Below are 27,964 nucleotides of genomic sequence, written 5' to 3'. Positions count from 1 at the left end.
TTTACTTTTGTTTTTGTTTTTTAGCAGCAATTAATATTCACTACTTTGCAAGTCAATAAAAGCAGAGGGCATTGACCTTCTAACCAGCTCTAACTGCCAGGTTGAATATGACAGCTAACATCCTCTGCATTTCACTGAAACCGACATGGTCTGAACACGAGGATGTACACCTGGATTAACACGCTTTTGAGCCTGACTACAGATCTTCCACACTGATTGTTCTACAGTAAATACAGCTTATGTTAAATGTGGTTTTTTTAAGTACACAGGGCTATGGAGATGCCTCTGTGGGTAAAGTGCTTACTGTACAGGCATGATGATCCAGGTTCTGACTCTCAGCCCCATGTGAAAAGCTGGGCACAGTGGTTCACATCTGCAACCCTTGTGCTGTCAGGGGCAGAAACAGGTAGGTCTCAGGAGCTTGCTGCCCAGCCAATCTAGCCAAAACAGTGAGCTCCAGATTCAATGAGACACTGCCTCAAAAACAAAGTCAGAGAACGATAAAACCTGATGAGAAGCCCTAGCTTACACACACACACACACACACACACACACACACACACACACACACACACACCATAGTATAAGTATTGTCTAAATAAACAAGGAGTGAAACAGTTTTTAATGAAGTAAAATTTGCTCAAAGCATGTTCACATGCATTACATTGTTTGATCTTATTTTTACAAGCCTGTGAGGTGAGTTGGCTTATTCTCCATGCTTTAAACCTGGAAAAGGCAAGTCTCCAGAAAGGGTCTTTGTTGCTGCAGAAAGCAATCACAGAAGCAGAGGCTCATTTGGCTGTGGCATTGCTGCCATGGAAACCGAATCCCTACCTTCAAAAGTCCTGTTCCAGGTCTGCTGGATGATTTTCCCTCCATCCTTCTTGCTGTAGCCAGCTCTGAGTACTTCGTGTAAAGCCAGAACATAGAGGAGGATGGCATCATGGAACCCTTCCACAAACATGTTCACCTGCAAAGGAAACCCACTGAGTGAGCCTGGGAACCTGATGATTCATGGTCATCAATGGCACAGCAAGCAAAATGGTCCACCCTGAGTCTGCAGGTGTGAGATCAATGGAGGAAGTGGGCAGAGCTATCAAAAGTAAATACCAAGAGTCTTATCATGTTTTCCTGGCACTAAGTAGGAAAAAACCCTTCCTGACTTGAGAATTTACAGAGCAAACACGACAATACAGAAGTCAAAGCAACCATCCTGTTGTCCAGGTTAATTATTCCAGGAACTTCGACCCTCTTTTCATGCAGTTCCCCTTCTGCCCACATCTTCCATCAGCCTCAACTCAGCATGAGTCCAGCTCCCCGGTGAATCTGCTCCAACTTTCACCACCTATATGATCTCTTTACACTCTGAGTGTAGGACACATGGACAGAACAGCAGTAACTGGGCAAGTTGAGGCAGAGAAGTCAAGAGTTTGAGGCCAGCCTGCACTACATGGAAAGACCTTGTCTCAAACTATCAAAACAAAACAAAAATGTAGGTATCCATTTGTTCAAACTTATTGGCAATAACACCGCAGTCTCTGCCAAGCTCCAAGGGCAGAATGGATGCATCTTGACCGTTGATACATTTTGTTCAATCTCTGGCTCAGGAAGGGTATCCTTGCTCTCCATATACTTAGTTTCATGAATGGAAACACTGTCCATTGAACTTAGGGAAGTTCTTCATCATGTTGAGTTTTGTTTCATTAATTGGTACCCGTGCACATGGTGTAGACCCTTCTTCAAGGGTAACTGCACGAATCATATGGGATCACAGCATAAAGTGTTTGGTGTGTATCAAGTATTCAGCAACTAGTTTTATGGATCGTGTGATGCTCGTGGTACTGTACTTGAGTTTTATTCAGAATACAGTGAAAAGACATAAAATAGAGCAGTTAGTGTTACAGACTGGGGAAGGATGATAAAGAGAAACTTGATGGTGATGACAAAAGCTGAACGTAATTCTGAAAATGAACAGATGTTTGGAAGGGCGAGAGGTTGGAGAAAAGACTCTGAGTAGAGTCATGTGGCAAAGGCCTGTCCTGACCACTACTACATTAAAAACAACTGTTCTGCTGGCCTGAAGCAAGAAGGGCAAGCTACATGGACAAGCAGCAGGAACTCGGACCCCTGAGATCAAGTCCTCCTTGGGGAACTTAGACTGTCCTTAGTAGGCATCTGATCACTTGACTTAATGCTCCTCCTTAGAAAGACAGTGAGTCCCTTCCAGTAGGTCCTGCTGCCACATTCACACCTTTACAACATAAACTGGAGGGAAGTGAGCAAGATCCACCTTGAAACACTGGGTGACTTACAAACTCTGTACAGAAGGCACAAAATATTCACACCTTGTTTCAAAAGTCCGAGTTAGTGATAGAAAGTCGTGGCTACAGGAAGAATTGGGGACTCCTCAGAGGACACTGGGAGATGCTTCTGGGAGAAACTGCCTGTCCTGTCACTCTTCAGAGGAACCCAGAGGAAAAGTGCCTCCACTAACCTTCTGCATGGCCTGACTCTGGGGCATACTCACAAATGGTGTCTCCTGGTTCAAAGGCACACTCACAGACAGCGTCCCCTGTTTCAAGGACACACTCACAGACAGTGTCCCCTGTTTCAAGGGCACACTCACAGACAGCATCCTTTGTTTCAAGGGCACACTCACAGACATCGTCCCCTGTTTCAAGGGCACACTCACAGACGGCATCCTTTGTTTCAAGGGCACACTCACAGACAGCGTCCCCTGTTTCAAGGGCACACTCACAGACAGTGTCCCCTGTTTCAAGGGCACACGCACAGATGGTGTCCCCTATTTCAAGGGCACACTCACAGAGAGCAGCTCAATGTTCAGCTTCATTTGTCCTCATCCCAACCCTTGTTGAGTCCTGTGTTGTGCTAGAGGAACAAATATTTCAGATTTGCCGAAGCCCAGAGCCTGGGCTGCTCCAGCTCTGCCTTTCCTAGCTGTGTTCCTGCCTCCTTCTGGTCCTTCAGTTCCTCTTCTAGGAAATGAAAGAATGACAGAACCTTCCTTCTGAGATTGCTATCCTTTTCTCTGACTTGGGAAACGCAAAGGACTTCAAACAGCTTCTGCCGCCATCACTGTTATTGTCTAGAGATGAGTTCCAAACCCAGGGATTCTGCCTAGCTTCTAATTCCAAATAGCAACATTCAAAAAGTGACCTACCTTAATGACCCATTTTATACTTAATGGAAAGTAGGATTCCTCTTTCGCACTCTGGTGCCCCAGACAGATCTCTTATAACATCATGATTCTAATGATGCCTAGTAGAATAGCACTGTCCAAGATGGTCTGTCCCAGACAGAGAGGTGGAATATAGGACAGGTTCAAGTACACAGAGATCTTGTAGTTAGCAACTAGCTGGATCCACAGTCTACTCCTAACCCAGATACCTCACACAGTCTCTCAGTCTCCCGATTCCTCATTTGTGAAGTAAAGGTCTTGACATAGCACTGGATCACCTGACAGAGTTTTTTCTGGAGACTAAATGAATTAGAGTATTAAGACACCTAAGAAAGTTCTGGAGATGATGAAAGCCTTGGGCAGATGTTGGCTCTTACTCTGAGCTGTCAAACTTAAGTCTCCGAGACGCTATTTTCTTAGGCAAAGAATGCTATAGAAATAACATCAACCAGTCAAAGATAATTTTCAGCAGCCTTGAATATGCTAATTTAATTTTCCAAAGGAATACAAAATTTTCACTTAGACCATGAAGTCATCATGATTTGAGAAAGCACGCATGCTGATGAATTTTAATAGGTAGACTTAAGCTGTTAAATTTAATTCTCAAGACATGATCATTCCCCCACACACACACACACGTCTAGCCTCTCTTTCATAGCTTTATAGAAATCACCTTGCTGCAGCGGAAAGTCATGGAACCATAGTTGCGACACATGGAGGATGTAGATGCCTCAAAAAAGCTCTAGGTTTTCTTTATTTTCCTGAAGCTATGGACTACTAAAGGCTGACTTCAGGAGAAGGAGTCATTTCTCCAGTGCCAGAACCCCTGCCAAGTTCCAGTAAATAACGTCCCAACCCTGCTCATGCAAGTAGCCTTAATGAAATTTAATGGGTTACAATTTTTTAAAAGATGTGGAACTAGAAAGGGAACGTATTGGGTAAAGTAGGAGCGCAGCAGCCATAGGAGAGAAATAAGAGGGGGTAACAATGGACATGAAAATGACCAAAATACATTAAACATATACATGAAATTGTCAGAGTAATAAGTACTGGAAAGGGGAGGACCATTGTTGTGCTCAGTCTTCCTGAATTTTATTCTTGCATGTCATGCTCTGTAAATTCCTGGGGTACCTAGGGCATTCCTGCTTAAAATATGACATGAGCTCCTGGGTCTTGTCATCATCATCATCATCATCCTTCATCATCATCCTCCTATCCTCCTCTCTAAATCCTCACCCAGGGACACTATACTGATATTGGCTACTCAGAGTACTGGTCAGGCAACCTATGCCCATGCCCTAATTGGTCCTTCCCATTCCTGCCCTCCTGATGTATCCTCTCCCATCAAGCACAACAGGAAGGATAATCGTCTGCCCAAGAAGGATGAACTTGGATTGCGTTTGTCCTAACAAGTTCGATGCCCAAACAGGACAGACAGACTCTGGACATAAACTCTGGTCTGAAATCTCCTAGTGTCTTGATTTGCAGGTGGATCACTACAGTTACCTCCTGCCCTCTCAAAGTGGCTGAGCGTCACCCTCTCCCTTCGGAGGAGGATGCTGACCCTGCTGAAGCTGCCGGCACCCTGGCCTGCTGCGGAGGAGGAGGTTTCATCACACCTACCTCATAGGCCCTTGAGTCAGGAGCAAAACCCCAGAGTCTGTCTTTTCTCGAGGAGAACATTCTCACTCTCACATGTGGTTTGTTTTTTTGTTTTTTTGTTTTCAGTGGGAGGGAAGCCCGTTAGCACATTATAACCACTGTAAATTGCAAGTGCAAATTAAGGAGGAAAATGGAGGTGGGGGGTGAGACAGTATTAAGTCGTATTAGGAACACTTTCCTTTGGCCCTCCAGACTAGAAGGAACCAGGTCAACTTGGTCTGCCTCCCTGACTCCGGACAGAACAACACTTGAACCTCAGGGCCCTGGTTGGGACACAGCACACTGTTGTTACCAATCACAGGAAATGGGATTCCCTTACCCAAGCAACTTGTTTGGGTGTTCGTCATCTGTTTTCGTTACGTAAACACCCTGTCAAAAGCAGCTGAGAGAAGGAAGGATTTCTTTTGCCTCAGAGTTCAAGCGGTCAGCTCATCATGGAGGCAAAGTCCTGGTGGCAGCCGCATGAGGCGGCTAGTCACATAGTGGCCCGTCAGGAAGCGGAGAGCAATGAGTGCTTGTGTTGGGCTAGCTTCTTCCTTTGGATGTAACCCAGTGCACAAGTCCAGGGAAGCTGACACTCCCCTTTAGTGCGGCTTCTCCCACCTCAATTAGACAAACCCTCCTGGGCATGTCTAGAGGCTTACCTCATCTAAATAATCTCTTACGGGTATGCCCAGAAGCTTGTCTCTCAGAGACTCCAGCTCCTCTGGAGCCGACAATCAAAACCCACCATCACATCATCCTTTGAACCAGAAAATCCTCCCTTCACACCACTTGCTGAGGTCTTAAATTCCTAAATGCAGCCACTCCCTGGCTAGATAATGAACAACATGGATTAAGAAAACATGACAGTTTACAATTCCCCACCAGACAGACTCACTGTCCCACACAGAGAGGCTGTACACATGGAAGTCATGACAAGACCTCTGCCCTGCCAGCAATGTTAGCCACATTCTTTGGAGAAAGAAGAAAGCCGAATGGAGGAAGCCGATTAAAAGGGATCATATTTGTCCTTTTTCAAATGAGGGTAGATAGACCTGGGATTCATAGCACGGCCCCCTCTATTACACAGCACAGTATCTTCCCCATTCTCTCTGGGGAGGCAAACTCATGTTTAGGTGAATTCCTGGATGTTTGTGAGTAAGAAGAGCATGCTGCCTCCTTCAAACGCTGTGTATCACAAGAGAGGCCTGTAAAATCGGAGTGCCTGGATACTGAAAAAGTCCGTAAAGCTCTCAGGTGGAAGCTGTTGGAAGAAAACTCCCAGAGGCGAGGGCTGAGCTAGACTGTCCTGGGGTTTTGCTTGTGGCATTCACATGAACTCAAGCATGTCACAAGGTGGTTCTGTCTTCCTTACCACAAACCGTTGGTTCTCAATGCAAATGAGGAAAGCTGTGGGTGTTAATGTCTCTGAAAAAAAAGACATGCCTTCTAAACTCTCATGCAGCTGAAGATCACATAGAGGAAAGAAGTGGAATTTTGAAGGAGAGTTAGTTAGAAGTGAGCCATGGACTGTTCTTCCCCCTTCACGGTTAACAAGGGCAGCATCACCTTGTCAAATGGACATTATAGTGAGACCTTGAAAGTGGGTCTTGTCCAATGCCCATGTGCCACTGACACAGCAGATATCAGGAGTGGCTTGGGAATGCTACATGGGTAGCTCAAAGGCCAAAGATCATTTTACGTTTGAGAAACACTTGATGCATCACTTCTTTATTGTTTATACTTTAAACTTTATGTGCACTTTATATTTCAAAAATACATTACCTAGGGCTGGAAAAACAACTTAGTGGATAAAATGAAGCAGGAGAACGGGAGTTTGGATCTGTAGGACCCACATGGTGCCGGGTGGACATGGTGGCTCACCTGTAAGTCTATTGCTCAGATGAGGACCGGAGTTTGGATCTGCAGAACCCACATGAATGCTGGGTGGACATGGTGGCTCACCTGTAAGTCTATTGCTCAGATGATGGAAGCAGGATCCCTGGCCAATTAGCTGCACTGGCTGTTTAGGCAAGCTCTGGGTTTAATTGAGAAACTCTTCCTCAATGAATAAGGTAGGGAGCTACTAAGGAAGACTTCCTGCCATCAACCTCGGGCCTCTACATACGTATGTGCACATATGCAAACACACATGTTTACCTCCATGCATATACACACCACACAAACATACTCTATGTATTATCCATTTTCATTCAATTTCCCTTTAAGTCATGAGGCTAAAATTCTATAGCCTTGCAATGGTAGAAAGTACCATGTTCTGACTACCAGACTCTTCCCACTCTCACTCTGACTGACTGATGCCCTACTCTTCTGTGCCAGTCTTGTCTTCATAAATCTCACCCTCGATCACTTTCTGACTTGCTTCAGCCTTGGGGGAAGTTAATCTAAACATTACACACCATACCTTTCATGGATTCTAAGAAAATAATGCATGTAGCTTCTTGAAGTTCAGACATCTTACCAACAACGGAGTGAAGGTGAAGTGTAAATCTAATTAATCTTATCAATTAAAAACCAGGAGTCAGATATCAGGGTGAAAACCTGAAAGATCAGAGAAGCAAAGGAGCAGCCACCAGTGACTTTCTACCTCGTCCATTCCTCTGACCAACTACCAGAGATTAGTTGCCTGTTTACAGGGGGAGAGTTTCTTCTCCCCCATCACCTAGAACACAACGGATTAGAAAAAAAATGACTTTGAAAGACCATAAAATAATGTCCCCATTCATCCCTCATAATGACTGGAATGACAGTGTAGACTTAGCCTGAGGGCTACAAGACTGGTATGTGGAACTCATTGACCTGAACAAACACTAGCAAGGAAATCTACCCAGGTCTGCAGAAGAAGAGCAATGAATGGGATTCTAGGGCTTCACACTGGGAGTTGGCAGACACAGGCCACCAGTGGCAATGACCTAATTTTGCACTTCCAATGTTCACATGGGGAACTGCATCATCTGATATGTTTGTCCTTTGAATGTATCATACACACACACACACACACACACACACACACACACAATTTATAGATGTATCTCATCACTCCTGTTACCAGAAGGCTTAGTTGAAAAGGAATATCCATAATGACATAATTGTCACTAGCTTTCAGATGAGCCAGTGAGTGATATCTTTCCTTAGCCTTGATATCTCACCTATATACAGGTAGACATCTCTGGAAAGCTGGTGACTCAACCCCCACATGACTATGTGGAATCCACGTGATCTGTGTCCTTTTCAAGGCAGGATGCTCAGATGGGTACAACAGGTACCATGCAAGGCCGTGACAAAGATACCCAGAAAGGAAGAGAGGGGAGACTGGGCAGAGGCAGACAGGAAGGTCAGAGAGAAATTAAGGTCGAGGTGCCAGGGCCTGCTGTCCTCCACAAATACCACAGAAGGGTCTTTTCAGTTGTTATAGGACTAACAGTTTTGGTGACCTCTCCCGCCATCACCCCTGCCAGCCTAGGATTGCAGCAGCTTGGCATCCTTTACTGGTTTTCCTCAAGCCCTCCTCCTCCATGCCCACTTGTGTGCAAACAGTGCCTTTATTAAGTTCTGTTATTTTCCACGTCTTCTCTTTCCTCCCGGGGACACCATAGATGCGCCTACCTTCTGTGGTCCACTTAGACTTGTTCTTACTGAAACCTTCTCCGGCCAGCCAACCCCTCCTCTCTTCTGCGACTACATGGCGTACAAGTTTGTGTTGTTTCTCTCATCAGTCTCCAAATTTGGCGTGTGTGCGTGGCTGTGTACCTAGCACCGCACAGCCACAGAGTGTGCAAAGCACGTCACAAGCATGGTTCTTTTCCTAGGTCCGAGGCCCAGCGTCTGATACAGAAACTGCACTCACTCGGGCTGACACCACTGTCACCTGTCACTTCTTGCTCCTCTTGCCTGTACCTGCCTCTAGCATGCCACTTTTCTCGGTTGCTTGCTAATACTAAATGCTGTAAACCAGGGGAAGAAGTCACAGGGCTTGTTACATGTTTAACATGAGGGTAAAGCAGGCATAGTCCCTGGGACTCCGGGGGCTGAGATCCTGGACTGTTGGAGTGCCCAGGCTTGAGGCCAGTCTAGGCAATATAGTGAGAGCCCATCTTAAAAATCAGAACAGACACAGAATAAATGGTTTCAAAGCTAGAATTTGAGGGCCTCTCTCATGATCAAAGCAATAAATTACATTGTGTTTTCGCTGTTCAAAGGCCTTCTTTTCACATTGTTGGTTGAGAAGGCTGTGGTGTTGGTTCCATACCGGCTGCTGAAGGGAAGGACTTCTGGAACAACACTGGGAGGCTCATACTGAAAGTAGCAAGTTCAACTGGTGAATTAGGGAACTGAATTTTTACATAAGAGACCTTCTCCATCAAGTTTGCTACCAAAATAATAAAACCAAATTAATTACCACTGCCTCCATAGAAATCCCAGTGGTCTACATTTTGGAAATTATGTATAAATGAAGTAAAAGAATTATGGGCAGCTTTGGAGCATGCTACATTGTGACTGTAGGTGTGAGATTTGTATAAAGATATACACAACAATAGGACAAAGTAAGTAATCTAAAATCCGTACACACTTATACAGTCATCTGAGTTTGACCAAGACACTTGAGCAACTCAATGGGGTTGTGGGGGGATGGGAATCTTTTCAGTACATAGTAGGACGAAAAAAAAAGATGGGAAAAAACTAAAATCTGACTCTCACAGAAGATACAAAAACTCATTTGAGATGAACCATAGACATAAGCATGCTGGCTAAAACTTTTATCAAGTCTGAAAGAAAATAAAATGTCATTGTGATTTTGGTGCTGGCAAATTTTTGTTAAAAAGAAAGCACAAAAGGACTGAACATTTAAAAATGTCTTTTAAAAAAAAGTAGGGCTGGGGAGATGGCTTGGTGTTATGTGGCTGACACACATGTGAGAACCTGAGTTCAGATCCCCAGAAACCCACAGGACACAGAAGTACGCACCTGTACTCCGAACATGCCTACCAGAAGGCAGAGACAGGAGAATCCCCAGGATCTATGTCATTGGCCAGTTGGCCTGAAGGACACAGCAGCGACCCAATAAACAACCGTGCTTCAGACAAGGGGGCGGGGAAGACCTACACTGGAGGTTGCCCTCTGACCTCCACACACACCCCAGAGCACACGCATGCGAGGATTCACACACATGGACATGCCCCACATACAATGAACAGATAAACAAACGCTTGAAAATAAATACTACCAAAAAGCAAACAAAAAACTGAGACAAACTATCCACTAGAGAGACATCCGATTTACACGCAGAATATTTTAAGAACAGCTTTTTGTGCCAGGAGCAAAAAGAAACAACCTGTTTAAACAAGCAGCCCACATCAGCAGACAGGTCACCGAAATGACACAACCAGCAAGCGCCTCAAGGCATCAGAGGAACAGAACCGAAACGCATGAGGAACAGCTTTACCCCCATCAAATCGCTAAGGTAGAAAGGCTGGTGCCGCCGAGTGTGGCTGCAGCTGCAGAATGACAGTAGTTCTCACACTGCTTCGAGGAATGTGAAATGGAACTACTTGGTCAGTTTCTTACACAATTAAGTATGTATCTATGCTATTAACCCAGCAGTTTCATTCCAAGTGATTTATACAACAGAAGTAAAACATACATCCACCAAAAGATTCATACACAAGCTCACCACAGGTGTGACCAAAACAGTGTCCAGCTGGAAAAAAAAAAAATACATCCACTAAAAGAATAAGCAAACCCATGGTGTGTTTATATGAGAGAATGTAATGTGGCCATTACAAGAAGAATAAAATGTAAATACCTGTGACAGGATGCAAAACTTCAGAAGCACCATATGGTACAGAGGAAGCCGTACAAGGATACAGGATTCCACTCCTACAGTATGTGCTGTGCGAATTTAGAAACTAGCAAAATTAAAGCATGAAAATAATGATGGTGGGAGGTAGGCAGAAAGCAACATGAAGGAAGGAAGTGTGTGTGTGTGTGTGTGTGTGTGTGTGTGTGTGTGTGTGTCCATGCACACATAAATGCAAATGTCCTGTGTTCAATGGAGTGGTAGTTATATGTATGTATCAAATATATATTATATGCTATAAATTTAACTTTACATGAGTTTTAAAAAATAATAGTTTATATTCTAGACACACACTAAGATACTCACAGGTGTAATGCTGGCATTGCCTCAGATTACTGGGGTCTGAGGTGGGTTAGCATTACACTGGAAATTGGATGTCTGCTCACTGCAGAAGCATGCTAAGTGGTGAGCACACAGAATCTCACATTAGTGGGCTCTCTATTTGTGGAAGGACTTTTTGCTTTTGTTTGTTTGGGTTGTTGCTGCTATTGCTGCCATTGCCACTGCTGCTATTAGAAACAGAATGTTACTCAGTACCCAGAGCTGGCCTTGAACACACAGTGTAGCCTAGACTGCCTTTCAGCTTATGGCAATCCTTCTGCCTCGGTATCCCCAGTGCTAACACAATAGGCACAGGCCACCACTCCAAGCCTTTTTTGTTGTTGTTTTTCAAGACAGGGTCTCTCTGTGTAGCTTTGGAGCCTGTCCTGGAACTCACTTTGTAGACCAGGCTAGCCTCAAACTCACAGAGATCCTCCTGCCTCTGCCTCCCAAGTACTGGGATTAAAGGTGTGCGCCACTACAGCCCGGCTCCAAGCCTTTTTTTACAAGGCTTCTTTATTAATCAATTCCCAAATTGGGGGTGGGGGGGAAGGCCCAGAAATTTCTGAAAGCTTTTCTTTAGGTGATGGGTGTGTTTAAAACATTTGAAAATCCTAACAATAAGGTCAGCTCTTTTCATTCATTTCTGTGCTGAAACATTTTTAAAGATACCTACAGGTCTCAAGTATCAACTTAAAAGAATAGGCCAACAGATCAGATCTCATTTTAAATCCATTCTTAATGAATTCTTTAAACCACTGAGTAGACCGCTGTAAAGTAGTAAAATAGCCACAAGTAATGAGCTCTGAATGAAGCCATCTCACGGGAGCAAAGTGGCAGGTGGATGATATTCAGGCCCAGTTGCCAATGACAAACTACCAGTAGAAGCCTGCCACTCAGGTGATGGGGTGCAGCCAGACACAAAAATGGGGTGTCATCCATAGAGAAAAGGTCACCTCTGCCTGGAGATGAACACATGTGCTATACACACACACACACACACACACACACACACACACACACAAATGTGTTTACAGAGAAAGGGGCCAGAGGAAGAAGCTTGCAAAATAGCAATACTTGTGGAGCAAGCGATTTAAAAAAAAAAATCCATCAAAGAAGACTTGACACACAGATCTAGTTAGAAAACTTGCACATAGTGGTGCTCGGGCAGCCGAGGAAGGAGCAAGTTTCCAAATTAGAGAAATATCTTTCCAAATAACTCTTTTGAGGAGGCCCTTCACAGGAGCTTTTATGTCACTGTCCCCCAGCCATGTCTAATGCATTCCTGCAAGTTTGTGTTCCTCTTATTTGTCTCAGTTAAAAAGACTTACTGGTCCTTACCCATCAAAAGCCACCCGCCCAGGCACTAGGCTGTCCTCAGAGTACCCAGGGCGACACTTTGTCTCAAGGAGGAGCTTAGTAAGTGCTTGATGGTGTCCACAAAGGCCCAGTCAACAAACATCTTCAAGCTCAACTACATATCCCTAGGGACACATAGGTCAAGTGGTTGGTTGGTACAAAGGTTCATGCACTTAGAGGACACCCAATAAATGAGACAGCCCTCAATCTGGTCAATCTAAGGAGAGAGCAGATGGTTACCATCAATATATGCCACCTCTGAGTATGGAAAAGGAGAAATGCCCAAAGATTAAGGTGTATAGAGTCTATACTATTAAAGGGCTCAAATTAATATGTTAATATGATCCAGGACTTCTAAATAAATAACTCCAATCTCTTTAAGATCTTTAGGATATGATAGCAGCACAGATATCTGACTTTATTCCCCCATACTGATAGCAGAGTGGAAGAGGTAATTGATAAAAGGTCTCAAATTAAAGCCAAAAGTCAAATATAAAAATCCCTACCTCTAAATCACAATCCATGGGGCCAACATTTTTAGATCATTATCAAATTAAATAAGTTTGCTCCAATGGGGGAAAGAGAACATACAGACTAATTTATAATAATATCCCAAAGCTCAGCCCACTCTCAAATTGCAAGCTGGTTAAGAGGGTTGAATCCTGAGTAGTATGTTATTCTGTTCTTCCTGTTTAACAATTTGCTGGATCCCAGGAAAAATATCAGCTAAAACTGCCATCACATGCTGCTTGTAGGGCCTGGGGATTTTCTGCTTGCAGTTGCTAGGCTCTTTCCTCGGCCACCCACACACAGTGCACTTAAAGTTATAAAATCTCTCTCCATTCATTTTTCCTAACTCCTGAGAGTAACTTAATATGATTTTATCCACTTAACAGATGAAAGTCTCTGGCATACAGGTGCCCTTATGTCATAGGTCGTGTTAATGGCCATTGTCTTAGTTTCATTTTTGTTGCTGTGGTATAAATACCCTGACAAAAATGAAGTAAGGAAAAAAGGATTGCTAAACTCACAATTCCAGATTGTGGTCCATCAGTATCCAATGGTCCATCAGTACCAGGGATGTCACAGTGACTGGAGCTTGAGAAAACTGGTCATGTTAAATCCACAGTCAAAAGAGAGCGACAGATGCATGCACACTTGTGCTCAGCTCAGTTTCCCCTCTTAGTTATACAGCTGAGGGACTGGAGAGTGGTGCTGCCCACTTTCATGCTGGCTCCTCCCACATCAATTAACATAATCATGAAAATCCCTCAGAGGCATGTCCATAGGCCAATCTAACCTAGAACATTCCTCAGTGGAGCTCCCTTCTCAAGTAGGTCTACGTTGTGTCAAAATAACAATTAAAAATGACTATCCACAAACTAACTTCTTAAAATTATTTCTTTGGGTTTTTTTGGGGGATTGTAATATAATCCATCATTTCCCTGTTCCCTTTCCTCCCTCCAAACCCTCCCATACACCCCTTGCTCTTTTTCAATTTCATGGCTTCTGTTTCCATTAATTGTTGTAACATACACACATGTATGTATGTATGTATGTATGTATGTATGTATGTATGTGTATGCATGTTGGTATGTGTGTGTATTCCTAAATATATAAGTACAACCTAGTTGGTCTGTATAATGTTACTTGTATGTGTGTTTTCAGGGCTGACCATTTGGCGTTGTAAAACCAATTGGTGTGTTCTTCCCTAGGGAAGACTATTTCTCCCACTCTCAACACTGCCTACAATTCTTTGGATATTGTTGAGATTCCTGGACTTTCTCCAACCTCCTCCATGTCAACATAGCTCAGGGATCAATGTGAAAGAAGGGCCAAAAAGATTTTAAGAGCGAGAGAAACAGGGAGTTTGCTGTGAGATTGTGTCTCCTAGGAGCTACAGCATAAAGTCTCACACACATGTCTGCCTCGTCAGGAGCTAAACAAGGTCAACCAACATGATTGAACCACAAGCTTGGGCTCCCCCACCACATGTACCTATGCAGACAGCATCAATGGTTAGGCTTCATGAACCAGATCTCTGGCCTATAGCTACAAAACCCCGTTGTCAGCATCCAATATCAGAGTCTTCTCTTAGCCCAGTGGCCAGGAAAGCTGGAAGTAGCCTGTCAGCCTCCTTTGCTTCCAAATTGGAAGTCTGAACATATGGCATTCCCTTCTGTCAAATGATTTGATGTGCAGAGTTATTGTTGCTGTGACACTGAGTTAAAATCAAACTTTCAGGTAAGAAAGGTTAAATTATGAAGGCACCATATTCCTCTAGCCATTGGGTAACTTTATGTGTAGTTCTCTGATAGAGGAAGAAGCCCTGACATTCAAAGAACATCACAATATCACCTCTAGATTCATTCACCTCAGACCTTCCTTTTCCAGATTCTCCTTTTAAATTCAGTCTTCTGGTGAAGCTAATCTACAGCCCTAACATCCTGGTGTAAAGGAATCCTTACCAAGGGAAGAAGGGATACCAAGACCCTGGAAGACACAAGAAAAAAAAATAAGCTGAGCTTCATCCTCTAGTATTTCTTTCCAAGTCCTTCCCACACTCAATTCTTCAAGCTGATGCACATTCTTCCTACAGGTCAAACTGGTCTTATGTCTACAGTATGGATTTGAGGTGATTAGACTTCTCTAAAAAGAATTACATCGCATTTCAGTTGTGAGGAAGTTGCCCAGATGAGCAGGCATGCGTTTCTACTCCACTTAGTAAAAGAAAAAACTCCTTAGCCGTTCAGTTGTGAATAGTTTTGCACACCACAATGTTATTTCACTTTAGCCTTTCAGTTGTGAATGGCTTTGCACACCACAATGTTATTTCACTTTAGCCTTTCAGTTGTGAATGGTTTTGCACACCACAATGTTATTTCACTTTAGCCTTTCAGTTGTGAATGGTTTTGCACAACAGAATGCTATTTCACTATAGCCCTTTAGTTGTGGATGGTTTACACACCATAATGCTATTTCACTGTAGCCCTTCAGTTGTGAATGGTTTCGCACAACAGAATGATATTTCACTGTAGCCCTTCAGTTGTGGGTAGTTTTTGCACACCACAATGTTATTTCACTCCTGAATATTTGAGTGTGGTGTCACCATTGCTGCAAAATGTCTTTGTGGATCAAGTTAGTTGTATCACTACACATACTAACAACAACACAAAACAGAGATTCCTCTTCAAAGGGATGAAACAGGATGTTTGGCTTGGAAGTCCTTTTGCATAAGTCCCATGCCTCTACTATGCATTTTCAGAGTGTGCTAGGTCAAAAGTTTTTTATAGTTAGAAAGCTACCAATGTGTAACAATCACAAAAAAATGAATACTTATTTATAATAAAAAAAAACATTTTAACCCAGAATATTCCAATTTCTTCAAATTATTTACTAAACCCTGCCTCTATTAGTGCTATTCGATGCTATCTCCAAGTTACCCAGATAATTTAAAACAAATTTTTCCTTGTTTTAAAGGAAAGTGATTTTTTAAGTTCAATACATCTTCATTTAAATGCTTTGAAGGCCAACCAATATTTCTTTAGCTAGAGAAAACCCTTCACAATGCCTCCATCCTCCTGCTTACATTTTCCTAATAAGACTAATCTTATTAAAATGTTGGCATGCAGACTCATCATTCTTATACTCCTTAAAAAAAACTTGAGGTTTGATTTTATTCTCACAAATAAAATTAGCAAGGCCCTCCTGTGTCTGAAAAGGCCTTTTTATTGGGACAAACTATTCCCTGGTTGACTGTGAAGAAAGAGGGTGAGAGCAAGGGAAAGGAGCACCCCCTTCTAGGCACCCCTTCTATTCTGGAGCAGCCCTCACAGAAAGGCCTGACTGTGCGGTGTTGCCAGAAGTGAGCCAGATGCATCTTGCACCAGCTGCATTCTTTTCTCTTTCATTAGTTTGGCTTTTTAAATCTTCAATTAAGAGTATTCAGATCTAATTAAGTCATGTGAGACAAGAAGGCGGTAAAATGTCTAGTCAAGATTTTATTGATGACCTGACAAATTCTCAACTAATGTCACTTCCCACATAGCTTTGTCCAAAATTAGTGTCAAAACACAACTTAGATCAAATACTGTGGTGGCTAGACCTTTCCCCTCAGAGAAATTACGATACTATTTTTCAATATCTTGAATGTCCCAATATGTCGCACCTAGCCTCTTTAAACAATTATTTACTAAACCCTGCCTCTTTCAAATACTATGCCTAGATAAGCTTCCCATCCCCTAGCCCTACAATCATTTGTGAGCATCAGAGGGAGACCTAGGATAGGGAGCATGCCCCCAGTACACTCCACCCCACCTGCCCCAAAACACTGTCATGCATCAGACTCTCCTGCAGTGTTTGTTTAATTAGTCAAATTTTCAACTTTTAAATAAGGAGGAACAGCAAGCTATGGGTGGCCTGTTAACCACAAATGAGCAAATACCCCCAGGTTATAATATCACCTCCTGCTCAGAATACCTGGTTAGAAATAAAAATAGTATTTACCAAATTCTACCCCAAGCTAAAAACAGATCACACTGAAAACTGTAAAATTCAATTTGAAACCCCAAAGCACTAAGGATCCAGAATTTGTCTTACTATAAAATGGACACCACACATTCTTTTTATTTTTTTCTTTTAATGTTCATTTGTCTGTTTGTTTGTTTGTCTGTCTGTCTGTCTGTTTGTTTGTGAGGGGATACACACAAGGCATGTTGCATATGGAAATCAGGACAATTTGCAAGAGTCCTTCCACTAAGTGCATTCTGGGAATCAAGTTCTGGTCCCCGGAAGAAGCTATGGTTGTAATTAATTAGAGGAATCCTGATCCAGTCTTTAAAATTAAGCTCCAATTCTACATCCGCAAGCCTTGCAGCTCTGTCTTTGCAAATTCATACTAGACACAGAGCATTGCAATTCCCTAACTCGTGTGTCCAACACTGGAGTTTGCCTTTGCAGTCACACAATACAGGCTGGTGGCCAGCTTAGAGCTAAAGAAAAGCTGGTTCTGTACACTTGAAATGTAGAATAAAATTTCCATGAAGCATTTATGATGTAGTATTACAAACAGCAGAATACTCCACTGTAATAAAGTGTTCCTGCAGTGGTGTGTGTGTGTGTGCAAACCCACACTGGCCTGTGCATATGGGGACTGTGTAACAGAATTCTCCTACAGTGGTGTGTGTGTGTGTGTGTGTGTGTGTGTGTGTGTGTGTGTGTTTAAACCTACAGTGGCCTGTGTATGTGATGACTATGTAATAAAATTCTCCTATAGTGGTGTGTGTGTGTGTGTATGTATGCAAACCTATACTGGCCTGTGCATGTGGTGACTGTGTAACAAAATTCTCCTACAGGGGTGTGTGTGTGTGTGTGTGTGTGTGTGTGTGTGTGTGTGTGTGTGTGTGTGTGCAAACCTACAGTGGCCTGTGCATGTGGGGACTGGGAGATGATTTTACAATAAAGAATAAATAAGCCGGGCGGTGGTGGCGCACGCCTTTAATCCCAGCACTCGGGAGGCAGAGCCAGGTGGATCTCTGTGAGTTCGAGGCCAGCCTGGGCTACCAAGTGAGTTCCAGGAAAGGCGCAAAGCTACACAGAGAAACCCTGTCTCGAAAAACCAAAAAAAAAAAAAAAAAAAAAAAAAAAAAAAAAAAAAAAAAGAATAAATAAATTCCATACTCAGATAAGGACAATGGCATAGCCTTTAAACTAAGACTAGTTAGAAATCACTTTGGGCTTTAAATGGCAGAGACCTGGAAATGGGAAGACTCTCTGAGGTGACGTTAGAATCTCTAGTTGTCCAGCAGAGAAAGCCCCAGCAGTCAAGGTGAATACATGCTATCTCAGCCTGAACCCACTGCGCTAGTTCAAGATCCAGAACTCTTCCTCCCGGCACAAGGATGACACTGTCTACAGCTCAAGATTACTAAGGAGGTGCCCTCTGCTAGCCCAGATAGTGTTGGAAGGGTGGGACTCTATACTAGGGCATTCAAGATGTGTTTATGTTCCCATATGTCTCGACTTTTTTTCCTGAAATTTTTTATTTCACAATGCAGCATCTAGAAAGGGTTTACAAATGCTGCCTCACATTGTGATAATTACTATAGCCTCCCAGGACACGAACATCTCCACTTACTTTTATGTAATTATCTTCCAATTAGCATTCATTCAATAATTATTTTTTTTTTTTTTTTTTGGTTTTTCGAGACAGGGTTTCTCTGTGTAGCTTTGCGCCTTTCCTGGGACTCACTTGGTAGCCCAGGCTGGCCTCGAACTCACAAAGATCCGCCTGCCTCTGCCTCCCGAGTGCTGGGATTAAAGGCGTGCGCCACCACTGCCCGGCTCAATAATTAATTTTAAAACTGAGTCATCTGAGCTTTTAGAAAACGTACTTTAAAACCTAAAATTCTGCTTCCACAGACAACAACAGGGTTCCTATATTGCTCCTATTCATGTACCCAAAAGGGGGGATTTAAAAAGAAGCCAACATAAGAACTAAAATAGAAGGAACAATCCAGCCTCAGACATAAAGCAAAATGAATCTTAGTCTTCACATATCAATATGAGCCTATAAAGAAGACAGTTCTTTTTGCATGAGTTCGAGTTAATGTGTGTTAATTATTGCTTGTGTACAATTGCTTCTGAAGATTTCTAGAAGTGGGGCTGGGGAGATGTTTCAGTGCAAAGGTGGCTGCTGTACAAGCCTGATGACTTGAGATCAGGTCTCCTCCAGAGCCAGTGTAAAAAGTGGGAACCATCTGTAACACAAGCATTCATACCACACAACGGGAGAGAAAGACCAGACAATCACCCAGAAGCTACTTGGGGCATCTGGCCTACCTAGAGGACAGACCCAAGAGATAAAGACAAGAAAGACCTTGTCTTAAAACAAGATGGAACCACTTGCTCTTTCAGAGGAACCAGGTTCAATTCCAAGCACCCACATAGCAGCTCACACCTGTCTATAACTCCAGTTCCAGGGGATCTGACACCCTTACATAGACACACATGCAGGCAAAGCACCAATGAACATAAAATAAAAATAAATTTAAAAAAGATAGAAATCAAATACCAACTCCCAAAACTTGCCCTTTGACCTCTACATTCGTGATGTGGCATGGATGCATATACATACATATACACATAAACACACACAATGTTGTCCATTTGTGTGTTTACTTTTTAAAGAAAAGAATATCAGAAGAAATGGATTGGTGGCACAGGTCTATAATCCAAGCTACTCAGGAGGTTGAGGCAGGAAAATTGAAAGTTCAAAGCCTACACAGGCTACAGAGTTAGTTCGATGCTAGTTTGAGTAACTTGGAGAGACCTTGCTGCAAAATGAAAGTAGAAAGAGGGCTGAGGATAGAGCTCTGTGCTAGAGCACTTGCCTAACATACACAAGGTCCTAAGTTCAAAACGAAGAGTTACACACACACAATCATAGAAGATGGAGGTGTGCTTTTGAGGAAGAGAAAAAAAAATAATCTAGTAAGTCAAGAAAAAAGTAGCCGCCGGGCGGTGGTGGCGCACGCCTTTAATCCCAGCACTCGGGAGGCAGAGCCAGGCGGATCTCTGTGAGTTCGAGGCCAGCCTGGGCTACCAAGTGAGCTCCAGGAAAGGTGCAAAGCTACGCAGAGAAACCCTGTCTCGAAAAACAAAAAAAAAAAAAAGAAAAAAGAAAAAAGTAGCCATTAAATATAACCAAATGTAATAAAAAAAAGAATTCTAGACCAAAAAGAAAAGTATTCCCTCTCTCTCTCTCTCTCTCTCTCTCTCTCTCTCTCTCTCTCTCTCTCTCTCTCTTCTCTGCCATAAAAGATACCAACAACCATTGACACTTGTACTGAGATCCAAAAATGAAGGCAAGACTTCCGGTAAACCACACACTCCCTTCAGAATCCCCATAAAATGACAAGTGGGTTTTTACATTATGGAGCCTGCAAGTCTAGCAAGTACATGAAGAAAACTGGAGGTGGAAACATAAAGTTTCAGAAGTGGGGAAAGGGAAACTGGCCAATGGACCTAAGGAACCAAAGTCGAGGCGTGGTCAGAGCCTCCAAGGATGGTCAGAGCCTCCAAACACTGGAGACATGCAGTGCGCAGTGGGGATAAAAACAACAGGACTTACTGGAAGTCTGTACAAATGCTTAAAATTTCACATCCGGGCTTGGGAGATGGCTCAGTCAGTACAGTACTTGCCTTGTAAGCATATGGACCTGGGTTTAATCCCAAGAATCCAGGTGAAAAAGCCAAGCATGACCAAGAAGGCAAAGACATTGATCGGGCTTTCTGGCTAGCCAGTCTAGCCTACTTGGCCAGTTCCAGACCAGTGAGAAACCCCGTCTTCAAAAAACAGGTGGATGGCACCTAAAGAATGATATCCCAGGTTTTCCTCTGGCTTTACATGCATGTATGCATATATATTGCACCTGCACACACACACACACACACACACACAAAGAGTCAGATCCTTCCCCAAGCTTACACAGAAAAGAAATTATTCCTCCCCCATCCTGGCAGTAGACAAGTGTGTCACTGAGTAAAGATGTAGGCACAGAAGACTGTGCCTGGAACAGACAGAGGGTGGGTGAAGTACAAAGTTGAGAATGATGTTAAAAGTTGTAAGTCTGGGATCTTGGGTGATACTCCTCCCTAGCTCCCAGAAAGTAATATGGCCTAATGACTTTCTAGAAGGGTTAGAAGAGAATTTTTTAATGAAATTGACCAACCTGAGAGAAGATATACTCAAAGTAGTAATATTTGGGATAATTCTTCGGGATGGCTAAGTTGATACTCTTGGAATTACAGTACAGTCCACCATTAGACAGGTTTGTTATATATCCAGAGCCCTGGGAAGTGCTGAAGGAAGCACTCAGAACAACATTTAAGAAACACTTCTGGTGAGGCAGTGGTAGCACACGCCTTTAATCCCAGCACTCGGGAGGCAGAGGCAGGTGGATCTCTGTGAGTTTGAGGCCACCCTGGTCAATAGAGTGAGTTCCAGGACAGCCAGAGGTACACAGAGAAACCTTGTTTTGAAAATAAAAGAAAGAAAGAAAAAGAAAAAGACAGAATGTCATTTAATATGTTTTGGATAGAAAAAGATATACCTAAGTTGTCTATTAAATTATGACAATCAATTATAAAATAAGCCCCATCTTTAGATAATTAAATGAATAAAACATATGCTCTAGGATTAATGGAAGGGATACAAGGAGCTGAGTTTCCATATCCAAGAATCAAAGTCAAGGTGCTGCTTTGAATTAGGGAACCTCTCAGGAAACAAGAGAAAGATATGATGTTTTTCTTTGTCTTTCTTTTTTCTAATTTCTTTTTAATTTTTGGTTCTTAAAGACAATGTCTTGTACCACAGTCTTGGCTGGCCCAGAACTCACTATGTTGCGCAGGCTGACCTGGAACTTGTGGTGATCCTCCTGTTTTGTTTCTCAAGTACCAAGATCATGGACATGCACCACCACACCTGCCTAAAAATCTCCTAAAAATCAAAACTATAGCAGACATTTTAAAATCCAGTAGTTTGGAAGATAAAGTTAAGATAATCTCTCAAAAAGGAAAAGAAAAAGGCAGAATTGGAAAAATCACACTTGCTTTGACAGCATATATACTAGAAGATGAAAGAGAAAATAACAGAACCAGCTATGGATGGCTAAAGCTAAATTCTAAGAGTTACAGAAGAAGAGTACTAAAGGCACAGCAGCAAGATTTCTAAATACTCACACCAATCCCAGCATGGCAGATCACATATTTAATCCCAGCACTCAGAAGGCTAAGAGGGTAAGCTTGCCACAAACTCCAAACCAATCTGGGCTACATAGAGAGTTACAGCCCAGCCAGGGCTACAGTGCCAGACTCTGTCCCCAAACAACAAAATGTAAAAAATAAGTAAAAAAAACAAATTCAACCCAGGACCCATCATTATAAATTTTCAGATCACTCATCAGTCCAGTTTTCTGTTTGTCTCCCCTCTAATTCACTTCCCTTCCTCCTTCTGCTTCACTTTGCTCTACACACAGAAAGATAACTCCTCCTGGTTGTGTTTCACTGTTATGTGGCTCCTGGTTACTTTGGTCAATATGGATCACAGAACCAAAAGGAAGAAGAAAGCCAGGATATGTCTCCCCCACTCTTTCTTTGCCTTGAGTAATACCTCTGGCAAAGACTGTATTTATTACATCCTTCTTGCTTTTGGAGGCAGCCCTAACTTTGGGGACCTATTGAAAATCTCTCTTTCTTGGTCCTTCTAGCTCTAGGATCTAGTGACTTTCTGCTATTTCTAATCTCTGGCTTGCTTTACTATTCCATTTGGAATCTCAACTCTTCCAACACCTTGAACTCCATTCCTTCTATTAAACTCCTGCTGAATTGCTCTATTTCTGACTAGATCTTCAATGATACAATCAATCATACAGAGAAAATACTAAAAGCCTCTAAGGAGAAAAACAAAATAACATTTTTTAAAAAACCAGAATGGCAACAATAAGAGCTACAAAACAATAGGGTAATGACATCAAAGTCTTGAGGGAAAATAATCTTCAACCTATAATTTTATACCCAGCTAAACTGTCAACTGAACGTTTCAATAATTATTATTATAATAATATTATTATCATACAAAATGTTTTCTGATGTGAAAAGTATCAAAAAATCCCATTAATGCCTGTTTTCTTCAAAACAAACAAGAATTTTAAGAACAAAAAAGGAGATATGATATCCAAGAAAAAGGTCACACAATGCAAGAGAGAAAAAGGCAGCTCCAAACTGATGTTATAAAAATAAACTATTCCAAACTGGAGCAGAGAAATAAGGTTAAAATGTTAATATTATTATGTAAAATATTTTACTGAAGCAATAAAAATGAAATAGTGAGAACTATATGAGAGCAAATAAGAAAATTGTCATTAAACTCCAGAGAAGGTATTAGAGAAACAACAGGTACTCATAAAGCAATATATAATTATGTTGTAAGCATACATGGGCATAATAAAAAAAAAGGCCCTGAAAATAATTGTTTAGCTTTTGTTCACTTTATTTTATAAAAACCTCTTTAACAAGAAACTGTATTATAAAATATTGGGAGTATAGAAGGAAAAGGAAATACTAACAGAAAAAGAGTATGTCAAATAATTTAATCTTTTCTCCATTTCAGGAATCAGGATATAGCACCAAACTTTCAATATCAAGATCAACAATATAGTCAATTTTAAAAGCACACAGGCAACATCAGAAAAACTTTAACAATAATCATCTCTGTGTAGTCAGAAGCCCAGGAGGGAGGAACAAGGGCAGAATTCGTGTATGTCTATAATTCTTATGGTACTATAAATTATCTTTAATTAAATGTACTACTTTTTTCATTCATTGTATCATGTCCTTTCAGTCTGGAAAGCAATGTGTAATTTTTATTTAAACAACATCAGGGAAAGAAGGTGAAGTTCACCTAAGGAGAAAGCCAACTGTTAAAGGGCCAGTGGGTAAATAAGGTCTCAAAAGTGCCAAACACAATAGGAAGAATGGACTGAGGCCAGGAGTGGGATTTACAGGAAGGAGAACCCCAGGATGCTGCCAGGGCCAAAAAAGTGTCTGCAACTTTGGCTCACACAGTCCTAAGAAACAGTAGTGAGAGCAGGTCTTAGTCAGCTGACTCACTAGTCCAGAATGAGTGAGTGAGTGAGTGAGTGAGTGAGTGAGTGAGTGAGTGAGTGAGTGAGTGAGTGAGTGGATTCCTCTTTCATCTCAGAAATAAAACTAATGATTTCTCTAATATATGATTAGATATGACTTGAGCATTTTCTTCATTTTTATCTGGGAAAATGATTTTTTTTTCAGTGTAACCCTGCACGAACATTAGTCTCATCCATGTGAATGAACAGGACTCAGGATAAATGATATACTAACCAGCCAGAGCCATGGTCGTGATTTCCACCTTTTTTCTACACAGATCCCATCAATGAAACACTGGCTCCTCTCTCCAGATAGATACACTGTGCACTTACAAAGTCTGATATGTAATCACAAAAAAAGTTAACACATAATAAGGCAGGAAACCTTCATCCCCTTAAAGTGCTTATGAAAAGCTGGAAGCCTGTGAAAGGGCCCACAGTTTCGGTTTTTCTTCTGGAGAAGGCTGTCCAGACTGCTACAAGTACCACCGGTATGTCACTGTGCTGAGGAACATGACATTTTCTGTGTACTAACACAAAAGATGCATCTCTTATGGGAACCCCAGAGCTCAAAGCTGTGGGTATTTTATTCTTACTCATGAGTTTTTAGAGGCTCAGGATTCCATCTGGGAGCACTCACTTTCCAGGATCAAGTGCTCCCCAGAGAACTTAATAAACAACATCTGATAATCAAGAAAATAAGGGCAAAGGGTGACTGCAGTTGAAGAGGACATTGAATCTTAGCCACACTTTGTCAAACATGTGAAAGAGTAAAGGGAAAATGATACGTTCAAAGTGTGTGCTTTGGACTTGTGGGTACAGAGAAAAGGAGGAAATGCTTCAGCCTGTGGACCCGGCCAGGCTCACACAGAGGGCCTGATACACTTAATCTTTGGGTCATAAGTTTACCTCCTTATTGGGCACATCGTTGTTAAAAGGATCAGACTGATGTAGTGGAAAAAGAAAGTCACTGGCCCTGGAGTCAGGGGACACAACTAATCTCAGCTTGGCCGCCACACAGCGCATTCTAAAACCAAATACCAGCACTCCGGAATTGGAACCACTCCTAGGGCAGAGACTAGGCAGCTCCATTAAAATGCCCTTGAGTGAGAGCCAATGCACACGTAGGTGACTCAATACAAACCAATGGCGAAGGCCAGGCAGGCACTTGGCAAAACCTTGTCTGAGCCGGATCTTGAGCCGCAAGGGCTTCTTCAATGGGACACGACTTGTCAGTCGGGATGACTAGTGACCCCAAGGAGTCTTCAGAACCCCTGGGGTGGACCCTTTTACCACCCTGACACCATCTCCTACAGCGTTAGTGAATAGGAACCCCTGCCTCTGTATTCCTAAGGAGGTCAATACACAAAACCCATTGCTGATGGGCATTGTTGTACGAAGACACACACTGGGGAAGGCTAACACACCTCCCTGAGCCTTGGTATTGGCCATTGGAAGGAGAAGAGGTTGGGATTAATGTCTTTGCAGTTCATTAATAACAAGAATGGTAAGCACAATACTAGTTGAGTATCCCTTGCCTAAAATGTTTAGGACCATAAGTATCATTCAGGGTTTCAGATTTTTTTTCCCAATTTTGGTAAATATATATATATATATATACACACATTGGGAGGTGGGATCCAAGTCTAACTACAAAATACAATGATTCCTATATACCTTATACATGTGGTTTGAAGGCAATTTTGTACATCTTAACTGACCCTGCATTTTGACTGCAAGCCACCACAAGATGTGAGTTCTCCATTTGTGATATCAGGCCAGCACTCAAAGTTTCTGATTTTAGACAATTTCGGAGTTCAAAAGTTTTGCATTATGGACGCAAAATAGCTTATAACAGTTGCCTTTGTCATCTGCTCCTATGTGCCAAGCATACAAGGAGGAGATGTAAGAATAACCAGAAACAGGCATGGCTCCTACTCACAGAGCTTGGCAGAGACCAAAGTCCACCAGAAGATCCCACACATGGGTGTATAATCACAGCTGAGAGGAGTACTCTGATGGAAAGGGACTGGACAGGGAGGTAGTATGGCTATCAGGACAAACCATGCTGGGAAAGTGGTATTTGGCTTGAGATCTGAAAGATAAGTAGAACCACTAAGGGCATGAGACACCAGAAGCATCAAACTAGGAATGTAAGAAATAAGAATAGTAGTTACCATGCACTGAATACTTACTAGATGCCTAGTGCTGTGATGGATATTATTTATATTAGTTCTTGGGTCTTTCGGTAACTTTACTAGTTATTTTCTTCATGTTCTAGTCAATAAACTAAGGCAGAGTTCACAAACATGTCCAAGATAAGAATTATCTAAAGACAGGGCCACATCTATACAACTCCATGTTTTACTCCCTTCATTTTGCTTGAGATAAGGTCTTACTATGTAGCCCAGGCTGGCCTCAAACTGAAAATTGTCCTGCCTCTGCCCCCTAAGTGCTGATATTACAACCTGGGACTCAAAGATGCATATTTAATCACTGTACCATACTGCCTTCAGTGATGGCCACTGGGCCCCATTAAAGCATGATAATGGACATGGCATAAGCTTCTATCAGGTTCATAAGTAAGAGGACAGTGTATGTTTGCAACATTATATTAACCTTAAAGAATACATATGGGGGATCTAAGACATATGCAGTAATAACTAAACAACTAGTCAGGTGTTCAGCACCCACATTCTCAATGGCAGCCCAGCCTAAGCAATCCTATTTTCTATCACACCACACATGCACCTTTCAACCACCCACCATAGTTTGGTAGACCATAAAGGGACATTTGGTCCACGGTGGCTCATTTGCAGGCTCCCAGTAGTCTTTGAAAGGACTAGGCTTGAAAAGTTCCACCAAGCCATTATACTTCTCCAAAGTATGATCCAGGAAAGGGGAGGCTGGAGTTACTCCAGGAAGGCAGAACTAACCAAGAAAACTCTAGTAGTGTGATTCATCGATTTAAATCTGGTTGATGTAATCATCAACAGGACCTAGAATTACCTAGGAGACAAGCCTCTGAACATAGTTGCAAAGGATTCTCCCTCTAGGTCCAGTTAATTGACGTGAAAAGACACCTTAAGTGTGGGCAACACCATTCCATGGCCTGGACTCCCCAGAATACATAAGAAAGAAAGAAAGAAAGAAAGAAAGAAAGAAAGAAAGAAAGAAAGAAAGAAAGAAAGAAAGAAAGAAAGAAAGAAAGAAAGAAAGAAAGAGGGAGGGAGGGAGGGAGGGAGGGAGGGAGGGAGGGAGGGAGGGAGGGAGGGAGGGAGGGAGGGAGGGAGGGAGGAAGGAAATTAAATTCCAAACTCATCAATTCAATTGTCCTAACTGTGTGCACCGTGCTCCCACTGCCTCACGGTGCTCCCGCTGTCTCATTGTGCTCCCACTGCCATGCTTTCTTCACTAGGATGGGCTATGCCCATGAGTCAAAATAAACTTTTCTTCCTTAAGTTTCTTTTGTGGAATATTTTGTCACCATGTTTCAGTCACGGTGTTCTATTGCTGTGAAGAGACACCATAAACAAGGCAACCCTTAAAAGGAAAGCATTTAATTCAGGGCTTGCTTACAGTTTCAGAGACTGAGTCCATCATTATCAAGGAGCATGGCAACACACATAGTGTTGCAGGCAGTAGCTAAGAAGTACATCCTGATCTGCAAGCTGAGAGAGAGAGAGAGAGAGAGAGAGAGAGAGAGAGAGAGAGAGAGAGAGAGAGAGAGAGAGAGAGAGAGAGAGACCTGGATCTGACTCCCAAAACTGAGAAAAAAAAGAAAAGGAAAATGAATGTATCTTCAGAACTAGAATAAATTGTTATAATTACCCCAATTCTACTTAAAATTATAGATTTTATTTATTTTACTTTTGAAAA

The 27,964-nt window shown here is 42.3% G+C and overlaps 1 protein-coding gene across 4 annotated transcripts in view; it reads right to left on the bottom strand.

The window, feature by feature from the left end:
• The window catches only part of Npr3 (natriuretic peptide receptor 3), a 68,709-nt gene that overhangs the window by 17,228 nt on the left and 23,517 nt on the right, over positions 1-27,964 (bottom strand). For all 4 annotated transcript variants that reach the window (XM_076551744.1, XM_076551745.1, XM_006976115.4 and 1 more), the window contains exon 4: positions 835-970. In XM_076551744.1, the coding sequence (XP_076407859.1) occupies positions 835-970 (136 nt within the window). The remainder of the gene's footprint in view (positions 1-834; positions 971-27,964) is intronic.

The sequence above is a fragment of the Peromyscus maniculatus genome, chromosome 15, assembly GCF_049852395.1.
Source record: "Peromyscus maniculatus bairdii isolate BWxNUB_F1_BW_parent chromosome 15, HU_Pman_BW_mat_3.1, whole genome shotgun sequence".
NCBI lineage: Eukaryota > Metazoa > Chordata > Mammalia > Rodentia > Cricetidae > Peromyscus > Peromyscus maniculatus.
The sequence above is the reverse complement of the archived record's forward strand: the minus strand, read 5'-3'. Positions and strand labels throughout refer to the sequence as shown.